The sequence below is a fragment of the Pygoscelis adeliae genome, unplaced genomic scaffold (genome assembly GCF_000699105.1).
Source record: "Pygoscelis adeliae isolate BGI_AS28 unplaced genomic scaffold, ASM69910v1 Scaffold157, whole genome shotgun sequence".
NCBI lineage: Eukaryota > Metazoa > Chordata > Aves > Sphenisciformes > Spheniscidae > Pygoscelis > Pygoscelis adeliae.
In genome coordinates, this window is record NW_008825107.1 from 1,274,542 (window position 1) to 1,291,728 (window position 17,187).

The 17,187-nt window shown below is 35.7% G+C and overlaps 1 protein-coding gene across 1 annotated transcript in view; it reads left to right on the forward strand.

Moving 5' to 3' along the window:
- The window catches only part of LRBA (LPS-responsive vesicle trafficking, beach and anchor containing), a 419,049-nt gene that overhangs the window by 141,336 nt on the left and 260,526 nt on the right, over positions 1-17,187 (forward strand). The window contains 1 exon segment of the mRNA XM_009327509.1: positions 5,674-5,782. Within this exon segment, the coding sequence (XP_009325784.1) occupies positions 5,674-5,782 (109 nt within the window).

A 17,187-nucleotide genomic window follows, 5' to 3' on the forward strand; every position in this document is an offset into this window, starting at 1 on the left:
AGATGCTAGTAACTTTGGAGGATATATGTCTGACAAAGGCAGATTTTGCTTGTGAGAATATGTCATTAATTTGCTGGGTCTATGAAAAAGCAAAATCATAAGCCATTTTTGAGTGCCTGGGAATTCTTAAATGTTTTTTAATGTAGAAAGTTTTTAGTAACATCTGTTTTTAAAAAATAAATTAATGCAAGAGTAACAAGAAGGTATTTATACTGCAGTCTGTGTGTATACATGTATTGTATTATTGCTATCTGATCGAAAATTGTCAGAAATCATCTGTCATACTACCATGCAGTCTCTCTCAGAATATGAACAGAACCTCAGATCAGTTTTCACTAGGCTCTGACATGTCCTAAGTGGCTATCCTAGACAGAAAAAGTTGGATTGGTGTGTCCCTTCCTAGCTGACCTTTCGGAGTGCTGTTAAGTTTTATGCTATCGCATGTCCAAGTCACCATTTTGGTGAGTCTGCACGATTTTTGTGGTGTTTTGTTTTTTTTTCTCTCCTATTTTAAGGGAGTAAATGTGTTCATACTTCAGTCTTTAGGACCTTATGGACTTGTCTGTATTTTTTGGTGATTGAATAGCGTATCTGTGTTCCACAAAGCAATTGTAAAACTTCCTTGCAGCAGTAATTCCAACACTTAGCACATTGAGCAGTCAGATCCCATAAAAGACAGTGTGTGTCCATGTAGAACGTATCTCCTTCTGAAGTAAGAGACTTTCTTATATGCTAGGTTTATGAGGAGTGCAAGTAGGAAAGCTTACCTTTCTTGGCTATCTCAGAGTTCTCTATTGTGGTAGCATCTGGAACATACATAATCTCTCCCTGTAGTACTTTATGAGAGATTTATGCCTAAACAGCTGTTATAAATGTCACTTGTAAAGCTTTTTCTATATTTTGACTAAAACTGATAATTGTTGGACATCAGTAATACTAACCCAGAATTTATCCATCTCTCACTTTCTTTGCTTGCACGTATTTTTCTGATCCATTTTTTCCCTTTTGTACCTTCTCCTTTTTGCTTGTTCTAAGGAGAAACTTGACTTTTTACTTGATCATCTAAGCATTCAGCAGCCAGAAATCAGAGTAAGAAAATTTCTTGCTTTGTCTCTCATAGTTTTTTCTTCCACCGTAATAATAAAAATCAGAATATCTCATGTGTTTGGCTGGAACTCCTTGTCTCAGTGGTTTAGCACTTCATTCCTGAGCCAGCGAAGTATGCAAGTATATATTTAACTTCCAGCATGGGATCCGTCCCCTTGCTTGTTTTTACTAGATTTTTCACTTTTCAAAGTTAATCACGTTTTTAAATATTTTCGTCCAGAAAGAAAGTGGTTAGACAAAGGAAGAAAAGTCTGTCTGAGACCTTGAATCTGGTGTGCACTGAAAGCAGAAGAGTAGGCCTGGTATCCAGAGTCTTTACCCCCATAGGTATTGTGGTCTAACTTCTACAGAACACATCCATCCACGCTCCATCCAAACTCTTCTCATGTTAAAGATCAGAAAAAATCTTAATTCAGTAACTTGTCATAAATGAAGCCAAACCAGAGGGGAATCTGTCAGGGAAGGAGGAGTGTAAATCACCATGTTCAACAGCATTTCGGTGTTTAATAACACTGAAAAAAATAAATATGTGAGATAGTAGTACAAGACAAACATGGTCCGTGGGTCTGCATACAGAGATTGTGAAGCATAGGCAAGAAGAAAATTATTAGACTTCAGTTTTTCTTTCAGCTTGGGTGTGCATACTTTGAAAAAGACAAGAAATTAAATTAATCTGTTTATTTAGTCAAAGAAATGAAAAGCTGTCCTTCTGCTGTGAAAAAAAGTATTTATGAAGAGTTGTTTTGGATAGACTTTTTATTTAACAGAAAAAGAACTAATGTGATCTAGTTGCTGGAATAAAAAACAGGATAAAAGAAGACAAATAGTTGTGTTTGGGTTTTGTTTTTTTTAATTGACACTAATTACCTTATTATAAAACTTCTTTATAGGGTAACATGTTGTAAAATATCTTTAAATCTTAAAGATATAAAGAATCTTTAAAAAAAAAAGTTGAGTCATCTTTCTGAAAGCTGTGTTGTAGCTCAAACAGAAGGTACAGACTTGACGGAGGAAATGAAAGTATTTTGGGGAAAACGTGTGTGATCAGTTCTGTGTAGGAGGCCAGAGCAGGTACCACAAAGGACCATTATGGTCCTTTAAATCCATGAAGTGTACTTACTGTCTTAGTGAAGAAAATTAGATTTTTTTCTAAACTTTTTTTTTTTCTTTAGAAGAAAGCATTTGTGTCTCATAAAGTTACCTGATCTAGTTAATACGGTTTATAGCCACTCACATATGTACAGAATGTGTTGTATGTAGTTTGGAGTTGAACTAATACTTTTGCAAGAGTCAGATCCTTGTCCTTGCCTCAGCAGTGGTCTACTCAGCTGGAAACAGTTGTTTTCTATTGCAAGCAGCGAGCTACATTTAACAAATTTCTGTTCAATGTTTTGTTTGCCTCAAATGGAAAAGTAGCAGCTGCCAAGGTTCCCGAAATTAGTGTTTAGAAGTAGATGTTTAAAACTTCATTTTAGATATATAAGCAGAGATGTGTTCATTTATAGAGATGCTGAGAGCTTGTATTTGCCTTTGATTTTTAATGATGGCTATAGACTCTTCTGTTATATCACACCATCATTACATTTATGTATAGATATATATTTAGTTTGCTAAGTTCCAGACTTAAAGAGGGAAATTCAAAATAGAAATCTGAGTGGCATGCTATGTATGTGGATACTGTTCTCATAAAGAAAGTCCAAACTGACCTAGATAATGATATGACTTGAATTGTTTATTAGAAGAAAGTTAATCTAAGCATATGCAGTGTTTGGAAAAGGTCACTGAAAAGAAAGATTAAAATTTTAAGTTCTTGAATGTAAATAATGAACACAACTGTCATATGGTGTAAACCAGTAAATTATTTCATATAGGCTTCATTTGTATTAGTAAATAATTTTTATCCTCACCTCCTGAAGACCTTTAGTTGCTGAATTTAGCAATTTGCAAGAAGGGAAGTAGTTGTATAATAATTTATACTTAATAATATGAAGCTTTTACCTTTTTCTGAAAACAGCTTGAAGTTACCAGTAGGTGCTTATGTTAAGCTTGGACAATTCCCTAGTCGGTTGCCAAAATGACAAACTCGACTAGGATTTATCTGCAAAATCATGTGTAAGTTTTATCTTACACATGATAGCTGGCCTAGCCCTGTATGGAATATCACAGAGAAAATGAGGAAAGTGTGTGGGATTAGTAAGTAGAGGTGGGGGTGACAAAACGGACAACTGATCCATAGGAGACCAAGCTCTTTCTGATACTCAAAAGCTATTTGTTTTCACTAGGTATACTTCTAGTCTGTTTTGAGAATGTTGTTCCTATGTGAGGAGAGGTAGTTCTTTGCTTTATTTGGAACACGTCCATCATCTCTGCAAATGCATAGTAAGTGCCAGTGTATAGTCAGTTATGTACTGGGCTGCTTACTGGTTATGTTTAGTAGATAAAAAGGAAAATCCATGTTGTAAATCATTAAAAACAGTTATTATATGGGGTGCTTTCTTGAACAGATGAAAAAATGTGGGAATTTTAGGGGATAACTTGTGTTAGATTAAAAGTGGGCCTTTTAGAGGATGATTAGTATTTTTCAAAGTCTGATCAGGTTAGCAGAAGGTATTGGTATTGACAAACTCAGTGAAAATAATGGGGTACTGTCCAACTGTGTTAAATGTAAATCAGAAGACATGATACCGTAATACATGAGTATTTATGATGCCCATATTTATTTAGACAGTTCTTCGTTTAATAAAAAAATGTTTATTTAAATGATTACGTGACAGATTTGAATGTGCTACTGGGGATCTTGAAGAAAGAGGGGAATCAAATGCTTGGAATCTGCCAGGACTATGAAATTTATTGCTGGTTTATTAGTAGGGATTTATTTTTAGCTGAACATTATTGTAAATTATTAGAGACAGAGGTTTGGGGTTTCTTTTTTCAGTGTATGAGCAATGCCTTCCTAACTAGTTTATTTTCCCAATTTTTTTGAAGCCATGAAAAGTTATGAAATCGAAGTTACATTATTGCTGCAATGTTGGTTCTGCAAGTTTTTGAAAGTAAAAGTTTGTCACTAATGCATGCAGATAAATTGGCCAAATTGTATGTTTGTGGATCAACAGCTACTTCCATTCTAAAAGTGACTAAAAATAGAAAAAAATAAAAAAATTATAATGTGGTTCTAAAACAGTGGCTTCTCTACAAGCCTCCTCAAACAGAAGATGAAGTCATGCTTCAACTAATGAATTGTGTATATTTCTTTTTTCAAGACTTCATCCATGGGGAGACAGTAATCCACTGACTTAACTGGTTCATGATCACATGGCCTCATTTAGCTGTTGAGCTGTAGCTTAGCCTTGTAGTGAGAGAGGCAATGAACAAAGAGCTTCAGGTGTTGTTCTCCCTCTGGATTTCTTCTCATTGGAGCAGGCTTGTGACCTGCAAGCCTACTGCAAGCGTGGAATTGTGAATAGCATAGGAAAAGAGACAGCAGAGCATTGATGATCATATTATCAAACATACAGATAGAGACAGGTGGAGCCTTAGTTCAGATAAGTAAGTTCTAGGGGATAAAATTAACATTGTATACATTAGAAGGCATCCTACATAATAAATCCTGTGTTTGCAAAGAAAGGCTTTCAGTAGACTCTGAACTTGTTGAAATGTACTTTAGCTTATATATGTGCACGGCAAACAAGTGATTTTATCTTCTGCTACTCTTTTCTACATTAGCAGCTGAAAACCTAAAAAAAAAAAAAAGCTTTACTAACAGATAGTTTGAAAAGCTAACCAGTAGAGCACGTGATGGATTTATCTGGTGTATCTTTGAGTGATCCTATGGAAATGTGCACCTTCTAAAGCAGTGTAGCTCCTGTATAGCCAGTTTTAACTTTATGAATCCCAATATAACTAATTAAAAAGGAAATGTTTCTAGTAACAATATGTGAACTCACAGAATAATTAGGTTGTAATTCAATCTGTCAGCTCTGCTGCCATTCATAAACTCAGGGTTTATGAAGGCCTCAGAAATCTCAGATTGAATTACAGCTTTATTCTGTATATAATCTGGAATAATGTATATCTTAGCGTTTCATTTGTGAGACTGAGGATGTTTTATAATCCTGAAATCATTACTTAAATGTATACTTACCATAAAATTCAAATTTTACATTTGGAGAAAAAACTATACTGGAGTGCAATTCACAATTTTTTATTTAGACTTTACATCAGTTACATTAGGGCTTTCACTGTGGACGTTTATATGCATAAACTTCTTACTTTTCTTTATCTTGTGTGTATGTGAAAGATTTTTCTTACATATCTGTATTTCAGGTAAAACAAATGACTGTCTAGAGTGTTTACATTTTGTTTAATACTTAGTTTGGTTTACTATTGAAATACAATTTTACTAGTTGCCAGAAAATTACCCTTCAACCTTATTTATACCATTTTCCTAACACAATAAAGTCAGTTATGGAGCAGAGCTCAAAATATTTGCATATATACTGTATTTACAGATTTTTATTTTAGGACTTCATTCTCTCAAGGCAGTTCTTAAATATTCTCTGTCCTCAGGTTGCTGAGTCAAACCATGAAGGACCATTTGGTAAGAGTGGCTAATGAAGCAGAATTTATCTTGAGCAGGCAGAGAGCAGAGGATATTAACCGCCATGCTGAATTTGAGGTAAGAAATGAAATCTTTAAAAAAAACACAACAAAAAAACCCCAACAAAAACCAACAACAATAAAAAACAAAACACCAAAACATAACAAGCCCACTGTGTTTCAGGATTCCAATGTGTGATATGGGCTTTTCAGGCACAGGAGGTTCCATCCTGAAAAGTGCTTTGCAGTCGTAGGGTGCTTTTATAGATTGCCACTAACTTTGATGGAAAAACAGGCTGTGCAAGAGCAGCTCGGAACTTGTCAGAATCTGCAAACCATAGTTTGTGGGGGAAGGCATTTTATCATACCAATGCTGCTCTTTTCTGTGAAGTAAATATCACTGTATATGTTAAAGCTGCTTAGCATCACAGTCAAGATATAACTCTGAAAAAACCACCTTACTGAAGATAAATGATAACAGCCTGTTAAGTGCAAAATGAAAAATTATTTTGTTTTCTTTTTGTATCATTTGCTATTTCACTTAATACATCTCTAAAACCATTTTCCTTATGTTTTACACACCTCAGCGTGGTTTTGTTATGTTTTTGTATTTTCATCTCACTTAAGGGATTCTAAAGTGAAATAACAGTCTTTGTTTTTATAGGCTTGTAATAAAAATACAAGCCTTCTTTCTGAATCACTTTAGTCATACCTCCAATTTTGCATCTTCATTACATCACATATCTCCTTTCTCTGTGCTTTAATTATTGGGTTGTTTAAATGAAAACGAAGCTAAATCTCACTAAATTCACTAATATTCTGCTTAAAGAGTACTTAGTCTTTCTTCTGACATGTGATACTACTTGTGGTTTTGTTTTTAAAATGAAGCATTAAAAGATTGAAGGCACATTTGTGCTTAACGTATTTCTAAACTGTTTTTCTCTTAAATCTTTACTTGAAAAAATACTCCCCAAAGATGAAAGCATATTTGTCTTAGACAGTGCTTATGTTCTAAAGGTCATCTGTGTTGGCCCCAGGATTCAAGCTGTGTGTTGTTTAATAACATATCTGCACTTCATCTAGAGCTAGTTACCCCCTCCTGCAAACAGAGATGTTGTAAGATATCTACAGTACCATTTTGCAATGGTGAAATAGCAGGCATGTTTCATTTATTACATCAAGGGTTTGGCGACAGTCCTGTGGAGATGAAAAGTGCATCTTTTTACTTCATTGCCTGATAATCATTGGAGTGGGACATGCTTGACATCTTTTGCTCTGGATTTATGCAGAAGCTCCATGCATGACATGGCATTGTTGATTAGATGGACAGCCCACTTCTTTTCTTGAGAGGCAAAGGTGTGTGTGTATGTGGGAAACCTGTGTGAAGTAAAGGGTTCTGTCATGTAAATGTGGGCTATCGATAAATACAGTTGTTGAGTGACAACTTCACTGTTAGCCTTTTTTCAGTCTCAAGACACCTTTATGATGTCTGGAAGAAATTTACACTGAGCATCAACTTACATTTTTAATATAGCTCTCAGTTTTGCTGTGACAACTCTCTAGGATAAGAGTTGGTTGATACTTTTTTAAGTTGATGCTGTTTTGAATCTGTGCTATCTCAGTATGATGGCTCAAGGGGTTTAACACAGGTTGAACTTAGAAGCTAGTGTACTAAAACAGCAGCAGTCTGTACACCAAGTTTAGTTTTGTTACTGTGTTGGAAAAACTTAGATCTAGCATCACTTCTGCAGGTGTGCAAATTGAGGATATACAGCTATTGGATTGTACCAAAGGCTTAAATAACAAACCTGGTGTCTCATGAAGTTAGCATTACTGATGTCTGTGGCAGACTTCAGTCAGCATTATGTTTCTTTTGTGGAAGGGGGAACCATTAGTCACATCCATTCGAATCTGCAGGTATCACATCAACAATCAGAAATTCCTGTGTACGATGTTCGTCCATCCATGGTATGGTCTAGTTTTCACACGTCCTGTCAAGTGTGCTTGAGTTGTTTTAGCACAATGGTGCTTTTTAGCCATGGTGTTCATCATAGCCTTTTAAAGTGGTGCTCCAGGCCATAGAAAACTTGCCATTCTTCTGTCATGCCCAGAAATGGATCTGTCACTTGACTAGACTGGAGCCATTCCATCACTCAATGGGAATGGATCTGTGCTGTGTTGGGCTGCTGACGTGCTGTGTATTGCAGTTGGTAGCTATGTTCCCATTGTATGAATGGGTGTTGATGCCTGTGTTTTGGTCCTAACACTCATGTCATGACACACTTACAGGCATGTGACAGGAATGACTCGCAAATAAGAGAAAAAGGACTTTCAAAACAATTGATACAGCCTTTGATCTGGTTCATTTCTCCAACTTGAGGACCTATAAGGAAGCAGAGTAGCAGATGATGAGCCCTAAGCTGAAGATTGTTTTGGCTAGCCTGACTGGTGTGATGGGGTCACCTGCATGCACCCGTTTCCTTGATTTGCTGCTTCATCTTCCATCTATTCTTGAGAAATGAGTTGGAATGAAGATGGTTTTCTTCCAGTGGTGAGAGAGACTCTGCTTGGTCAGTCCATTGAATGCAATATCCCATCTGCCATGGCATATGTCCAGAAAAGAGCAATTGTACAAGGAAGCAGATAGGCTATACTTTCATAAATTCTGTCTTACCATATAGAGATCAGCAGCTCAGAGACTTCCCTAACCAGAGGTTACGTCTTTAATAAATAGTGTTGTGATTTTTCTGCTGTGAATTTTTCCAATTCCTTTTAAAGTTTGATGTAAATATTTTGCAGCAATAATGTCCTAAGACGCGGAATTTCCCTCCTGTGATAGTTGAAGAAAGTGAGCAGATTCTGTGTACAACAAAAAGATTAAACAATTTCTTGGAAAATAGTGTGATCCTATAACATTTAGCCCTGAAGAATGGTGTATGCAAATGTGGTTTTGATCACATTTGAATGCATTTTGTGATTGTGGTAATTACTAGTTGCAAAGCTGCAACTTTTTTTAAAAAATGGTTGAGATGAGGATGCGTGGCTTGGATCAGAAGCAAGCTTTGCCACCTGAGCTATGGGAGAAAGGAGATGAGGCTGGTTGAGTGAGGGATAAAGATCCAGAGACAGATGAGAAATGCGGCAAGAACTGTTACCCATTTTTCATTTTTATTCAGACTTGCATTTCTGGTGTTTCAGATCACATGTGAAATATTCCATGATAATATTGGGTCAGCAAAAATCCAACCCCAAATTTCTTTTTAAAGATCTGTAGTTTGTTTACTGCTACCTGGTTTTAATTCTCCCATTTCTAAAAGTCATGACAAGGATGAGCCTTGCAATATGTGTGTCAGGTTTTGGACAGGTTTGCACCATGGTGATAGAGAAATCTAGTCTTATAAAATTTTCTGTAGAACACTTTTTTCTTTTTCCTTCTTTCCTTTTTTTTGTTTTTTGAAAGGCAAGGGCAGTTTTAAAAGGTAAAATATCTTGTTATCATTTAAAACTGAAATCTCATATTTGGGTCACAGAGGCAGGAGAAAGCAATGGGAAATTTAGACAAGCTTCATAACAAAGTTCTGTAGTTATATATTATTGTATAGTATTTGGTTATAAATGGGGTAAGGATGGTCATCGTAAGAGGATGGAAAGGAAAGGAAAAACCTAGGAAAATAGGTAATACTAGGAAAGGCACTGTTGTGCTGAACAACTGCACTTTAGAAATGTGATGCAAGAAAGTATTTGTCATTTAAAAATGACAAATTTTTATTTGTATTTTAAAAGTTGCACAGGGTCCAGAGGGGAAGGTACCACTCCTATTTGGTTCTTAATTCATTGCAAGTACAGGACAGATGTTTTCCTTCCAGAAATGCATTGAGAATTGTCCACCTATCAATTCTTTCACAGCCAGGAGGAGACAGAGAAGCAGCAGCAAATGTGGCACATGTTCACTTTGCCACATAAGGTCTGACTGGGCCTTTCTTTGCTATGTCTCCATGTGGTGGGACCCTGCATTGGTCAGAACATTGAGAGGAAAGTGTTTATACCCTTTCCATAAAGTAGGATGACCAAAAGCACAGGAAGAGTCTTCAAAGCAAGGGTGGGTTTTTTGCATACTGTTCCAGTTTGTGCTGTAACTTTTTAGATATGCAGGAAACTTTGAGTACCTGGGTGAGACAGATTTAAATTAAAAGGATTTGAAAAGAAATCTTTTCTCTCCTCCCTATGTCTTCTCAAGGCAACTCTCTCTCTTTCAGAAACTTCAAATAAAGTGTCTTGAACGGCAGCAAAATCTGCACATCCACTTTGTGTCTGGTGGCAAGAAAGGCATCTGTCATCTTGGCTTGGCTATTTTTCTCTTTCTTCCTTTTTGTCAGGAGTCTCTGTCTCCATTTGCATTGCAGACCCCTCCTTTGCCTCTGCAGTCCTGTACTCCAGAAGCTTCTTCAAACTGGAGGTGCTCAGCTTCCCTTATGGAAGATGCAATCTCCCACCCTTTCTAGAGGGCTCTACCTTACAACTCAGCAGCCTGGACGAAGGCAAAAATGTCTTCCTCTGGTGCCTGGCCACTTCTTTTTTTAATAGGAGATAATATAAGTAACATAACAAATTATGAGCAAACCAGTTATGCTGTCTTTCTTCTAAGCTGATATTGTAAAAAAGACAGAAAAAATTGCTTTGGAGGTGAAGGATTGGTTGTGAGAAGTTTTTCTATGGCTGAATACAAAGGTCAACCTTTTAATTTCTTTTTTTTTCCTGATCCTTTCTTCACCTGTGTTTTCACTGTTACCTCTATGAGTAGTTGCATCTATGAATGTAGATGTATGGGGAGGTCACAGGGAGACCCGAGACGTACTTACCCATTTTACAATGTGATTAAGCCTCAGAGAAGCCTGATGAAGCAATATTCCACTCATTTCTCTAGTGAGGTGGCAGTGAAGCACACGTTTTTACAGTGAGTGTGGAAATGTGAGCATTCCTAACATAACCCTTATAACCTTAAATTTTGCCCAGTGTCCCTGGGATTTATATGCACAGGTCTCTTACGCATTTTTCAAAATCTCACCCCGAGTGTTTGGTAGAGCTGAAAATCCTGAAGAGGAACCTCTTTATGCCTGAATTCCAACAACTAGTTTCATGCTACCACCTAGACTGCTTTCTAGAAATGACCTTGAAAAATGTGGTGATTCGCACTGCGTTTTAGATTATGTGTGCAGACTGCTGCAGAGTCAGGCCTACGAGAATAATTGGATTTGGTGTGAGGAGCGGGAGGGAATTTTGTACTCTAATTGACTTTATTTTATAATTTATGATGGGAGTGCCCATTGCCTTGGATATGCATCCTGTCTTATATAAACCTCTTCATGTATTTCTGTGTGAATATATATATTTATAGAATTCTAAATATGTAAACCTGCAAGTGTTTTAGGCCTGGGCTGTTCAAGTGTCAGTGTTTCATCTTTCTAGTGAAGGTTTAGTTTGCTATTGGATGGCACTACTGGATTTTGACCAAAATCTGTGATACCATATCTCAATGCTTGTGTAAAGTATTTTTGATGAATATTCTTCCAGCAACATTTGGGTTTTTTCCTGGAAGAGTCACATGAAGGAATAGGAAAATGAGGGAAAAGGCACTCTACAGAACCATTCATAATGTTGCACATCATGAGTGTGTGTAGAGGAGCAATGGACAGTTCAACGCAATAATTTTCAGAAAACTTTCTAGAATGGATGGACAAGGATTTTTCATTCTGAGTGTGAGGAAAACAGACACTTTGGTAATTTTTTCAGCAAAATATAACTGCTGCTGTAATTTACAAACTAACCTGCCTCCTCAAAGTGTCTTTTTTTAAAGATTGTGTGGTGTCATTTCCTTGAATTTTTGGTCTTATTTTTTCAAATTCTTGTCATCCATAGAAATATAAAGTGCTGGCATTCTTGTTATTGGCCGTTTCTGTTGATTAACTGAGAATTTCACATGACTTTCCCTTGCATTTGTTATAAATCATGCTAGGCAGCTAATGTCTCTGCATGATTTCTCTTCAATAATTTAATCTAGCATTTCCAGCTGCTGTAAAATTTGTTGCCCTTTTCTGTTCAGTTATGTTTTTTCATGCGGAAGACTTGGGCTTCCTCACAGTTTTAATTCTTATTCAGTATCAATTTATAGGCTGTGTGTAATAAACTGAATGTTTTACCTCATGGCTCATGCTGAGAAACGAATCTTAATGTTAATACAAGTATTGCCTTGACAGAGATAAGATGCAAGGTTAGGCATGCGTTCCAATAGTGACTTGGATGTAGGTATTTGCTTTTTGTTTCCTTGGCAGAAAACAAAGTTCAGTGGTTCTGTTGATTGATAATCTTGTGTATTCTGCACCTTTTCCCCTTTGGTGTACTAAGCATTAAATGTTAGAAGATGTTATTTGTATCAGAGGATGTAACTAAAAAGTACTGCAAATCAATTGTGGCAGAATACCTCTAAGTCAAAGAGAATGTTTGAGAGCCCTTGAAAGAATGATGAAAAGGTATTTGGTGTCTTCATGGTTTCTGTAGATGATTGTTACTTCTGTATGTAACAAACAGTTACTGCAGGAAAGAAAGTTTTAATCCTTGACTGGGTCCCTATTCTCCATATAGTTTTCCAGTGTTTTTAATAAAGGCTGCTTTGTTATAGAACTCATGCATCAAATAATCTTTCTGTGGCTCTCAGAACATCCTTTTATATGATATTATTCAACACACTTAATGGCAATGACCTTATGTATTAGAGCAAAAGATTTTGGAATGCTTTCAGTGGGTATTTTGTCTAGTAGTGGGGGTATCAGCAATGAAGCTTTACAGAACATACGAAAATAATGGATAGCGCAAGTTGTAGGCATCCTGTAGTAATGTAACCAAAAGTTATAGTCCATAAGATTGCAAAAACGTAACGTGGCAACACAAAGGAAGTTAGACGTACCCTCACAGAAAAATAAGGCTTTACACATTTCATTATGAATGGGCTTAACTCTCTCTCAAATTTAGATTTTTAAATAAATGCTGCCCTTTGCATTGGGCAGGTTAGGCATTATAGCACCATCTGTCGGCAGAAGGAAGAAAAATTTTTACTTTCATTTCTAAACACTTTTTTTTTTTTTTTTGAGGTATTATAAACTCTTCAACAGAGTGCTAAGCATGGAAGAATATCTTTTTTTTCCATTGGAAGCTTAACCAGTTTTTTTCTGCTGCAATACATTGACAAGTCCCAAACTGGAAAATTAAATTTCTCATATTCCTGAGGTGGCAATTTTTAGGATTCATTGTCTCATGTGAGTCAAAGGATACTGAAATGAGAAGTTCATCTTCCGTTTGAACATTATAACATTTTCCCTGTGGTCTGGGAAGTGTTGGGATAAAGTATTGCCCAGGAGGAGCAATGAAAGGAGGAGTGGAAAAATTGTGGTTTCTCTTTCACTATGCTTTAATAAGCAATGGGAGGAGAAGGAATGAAAACTTGCACTGGAATGCTGAGACATCTTTTTTGTTATATCTCAATTTTAAATCAAAATACATTACAGAAATATCCCCAAGAGCTATCAAAGATATAATGTTGTTTTGAAGCAGCTTGAAAGAAAATTAATTTTAGAACTACTCTCTCCTATAGACTTTTCTAATGAAACAAGAAGTGATGTTATCTTCATTACTGTTTTTGGATAATATTTTTGGCAAATTATGTGAAGAATTAAATCTAATAAGGATCAATGTATTATTGGGCTTTTCCAATCGTATTGAATATGGTAATGAAATAGATTCATAACCATAGCTATTTCATGTACAAAAAAATCTATTCTTGTTTTTCTAATGCTAATGAAGTTTATTACTTTATAATTAGTGCTTATTGTTTAGCAGTATCTTGTTGAGACTCTTCCACATTTTATAATCTATGCTATGTTTCATTTACATACTAAGTGCAATTTGAAAAATAATCCAGGAATGTCATGAAGATATGAGTCTTTTCTGCACAGTGTTTTACAATATTATCTGTATGAGATTTTAACCTTTTGTGGCCTTTTTTCTCTCCTTTTACATATTTAACACATCTTCTTACTCTTCACTTCCTGTGAATGATACACTTTCCTTTGTTTTAAAAACTTTTAACCCCCTCTTGTAAGTACTGTTACAGCTGATTATTTTCCCTGGAGATTATCAATGAGCTTAATTCATCTACTCTCCATAGCTCTGGAAGTCTTAGCAGAACATGCTCTGGAATTCTTGTTATTTTAGCATTTGTAGACCCTGGAAACCTAAAAAGACCTCTGCTAGAAGGAGCCAAAGACTCAGTTCCTGTAACCACTTACGTTTTATAGTTTTGCCCTGCTACATTAATGGCTGAATTGAAACAGCATAGGCATGAAGAAAATGGGGTAATAGAAGAGAGAGCAGTGTTGTATGCGTCTGCTGTGATCTGTCTTCTGCTAGTCTGGGAAAAGACATTCCTTTTTGAACTTATCTTTTGCTGTGGCAGTGCATCTTAACATTTTATTATTTTTTGTGTGAAATCCGTAATCATAAGGCTGACAGAGTGGTTTGGGTTTTTTGTTGGTTTTTGGTTTTGGTTGGTTTTTTTTTTTTTTTTTAATTAGTTAGCTTGCTAGCTAGCTAAGTACCACACAAAATCCAGAAAAACAATTAGTGCATGCTTACAAGATTCATCAACATAAATAAGGTAATGTCTAAACAGCGCTTTATTAGGATTGGTTTCTGTTTGTTCTTTTTTCTTTTAATTACAAATTCTAAGTTTCAAACTTGTTACTTCTTTGAAAGAATAACTCTTAAAGTAAAATTATACACAGTAACAAGTGAGTAAAATATAATAATCTGTACTGTGGAATATCTATTCCACAGCAATGACTTCATGACCACTTAGAAGTAACTCATTTGTTAGGGAAAAATGTACAGAAATATGAATGTCTGGTCTTATATTAATATGTGCAGGATTTATACAGGTAACTTCCGCTTATTGCAGATAATTCTTCGTGAATACTGACTTGTCATGGGAATTGCTCAAATACTCAGGTGAACATCTCTTAGATACTAGGGTATTATAAAGCCACGGGTTCTACCAGTTTTCTGGAATAGGAAACAATTTGGCAGTAAACTTGAATAGCTTGAACTTTTTTTAGAGTATTCAAAATCTAAAATAATTTAGGATGTTACCACAATCCACTTGGAAATTCCATGCCATTTTTATGCATCTACATTAATAATGTTCTTCTTTTGTTTCACAGATAATAGTTTGCTGAGACTCAAGAGCATTTCTACTGGGTTAGACCAAAAGTCCATCAAACTCAGTATTCTAACAGAGTCAAATAGTACAGGCCTAGGGACAAGCGTAAGAAAAATGCAATTATATAGGGGTGCTTCCTTGGTTCTACCCAGGTGGCAGGGATTACAATGTGGACAAAGATTTGCAGTTCTCTGTATGAATTTCACGTATTTTTTTTATCTCCCAGTTGCTGTATTAGCATTTTTCATGTTTTTTGTTGTTTTTACTACCTTAAATTACTTAGAGCTATCACGAAAATTTGACACCTCTTCCACTCTCCAGTCACTTCTAAATACATTCAATAACACAGTGGGATTCAATTGGTGATTTCCCTCCATTTTGAAGACTATTCTTTTTTTAAACGTTTCCTTTGTTTTAATCAATTTTTATCAACATAAGGATGTTCCTATATGCCCTACTGCATCCTGCCTTTCTTTAAATATCTTTTTGGCATTCAAACAGTGGACTTTATGAACTGGATCTTTCTTGCCTGTGTCTCCAGTGGCTTGTTGAAAGAAATCTAATGAAGCATGTCTTCCCTTTACAAAAGCAATGATGACTCTTGCCAGTGTGTTTATTCCATTGTTTGCTTTTTGCTTTAAACACAGCTACCAATTTGCCTTTTATAAATTTCAGACTTATTGCCATGTAGTTCCCTGCTATCCTCCAGAGTCCATTTGGCATATTTCATTCTTCTGGCACTGAGGCAGTTTGAACAAGAACACTGTAGCTAATGGCTCAGCTGTGTTCATCCCCAAGTTCTTCTAGATCACCTGAGTGAACACTGTCTGGTCCTAGCAGTTGGTCACTTGTCAGTTTTCTTTAACTTCTCTGCTAGCACTTCTCTGTGGTGGTCTTGTGTTCCAGGAGCTCTTTTTATCCTTTGATCTTCTGTTAGCTCTACAGAGATAACTTAACGGGCTTACTGCTCCTGATTTGTTTGAAAAATAATTTATTAGTGCCTTTTATGCCTTTATGCAAGTGTTCCTCAAAGTCTTTTGGCCTGCTTCATTCTGTTTTTAAAACTAACATACCATAGTTGACATATTTTTCTGTTTTCCTTCTTTGAACAGACTTCTTGAAGAATGCCATTTTCTTCCAGCCTTCTTTCTCTGCAGTTTAACCATTCCAGCTTTTTTTGTTTTTTTAAAAAGCCTTTTGAAGGATGGCATACGTTTCCTTTGAACCCCTAATATTGTATCTTTTTATACAGTTTTTGTGTTGTTTATAAAAACATTTTCCATGTTTTGCTGCATCTTTTTATGCTCGTAATATGAAAACTAAGCTAGCTAGCTAAGAAATTTCTTGCTTCAAATTAGATGTTACCATCAGAAATGTTGTTGTTCTCACCTATTCATGAAAAATAAATCAGTAGTGTTTACCTTGTTTATTATTCATGTACCTACTTTTATGGTAGCTCATGCCAGGCAGTGATTCTAAAATACTCTTGACTGAAGTAATACGGTGTATGTAGAGTGTAAATTTCTAGCATTAACAGAGCAAATATCCTATTGTGCTTGATTGGAGATTTTCTTCTAAAATTCCTGTCCAAAGATAGCTTGCGTTATATATACCTTTTTAACAACACTGTTAGGAGTTGTTGGGCTTTGAAGAAAAAACACTGGTGACGGTACACATCTCTCCTATGTGCTTTATTATACGTTAGTTTGGTCTAGATGAGAAAGACATTATATTAAAACAATACTGATTTTGGTGCTGGCAAGGTCAGAAAAGATCTTCAGGGTCTGAATACCTGAAGGTTTTTTTCCCACTATTCCAACTGGTAGGTTGGACTTAAATGTTCTGCTCAATTGTAAACTTTTTCTAATTTATTTTTACTTGTATTCAGTATATATTTCTTTGTTATTATGTGATTATTGTCTTTTGGCTTCACTGATCTTTTTTCTTTAGTTTTTCTTATTTTTGCTTTTTTATCTATAATTTATCACATCTCCTCACTTCATTTCCCTAAGCTAAATGAGTTTTATTCGTCTAGGTTTTTTTCTTCTAAGGTGGTGTCTGCATACTCTAGATCATCCTAGTAGATCTACTCTGTGTCTGTTCTTGGAAGATTGATTCCTACTGGAACATGGATGAGGAAGACCAATCACATTGATAAGTCCATTATCAAGCCTATTATCCTATCTCAAACTGTGGATACTTAAGGAAGAGTTTAT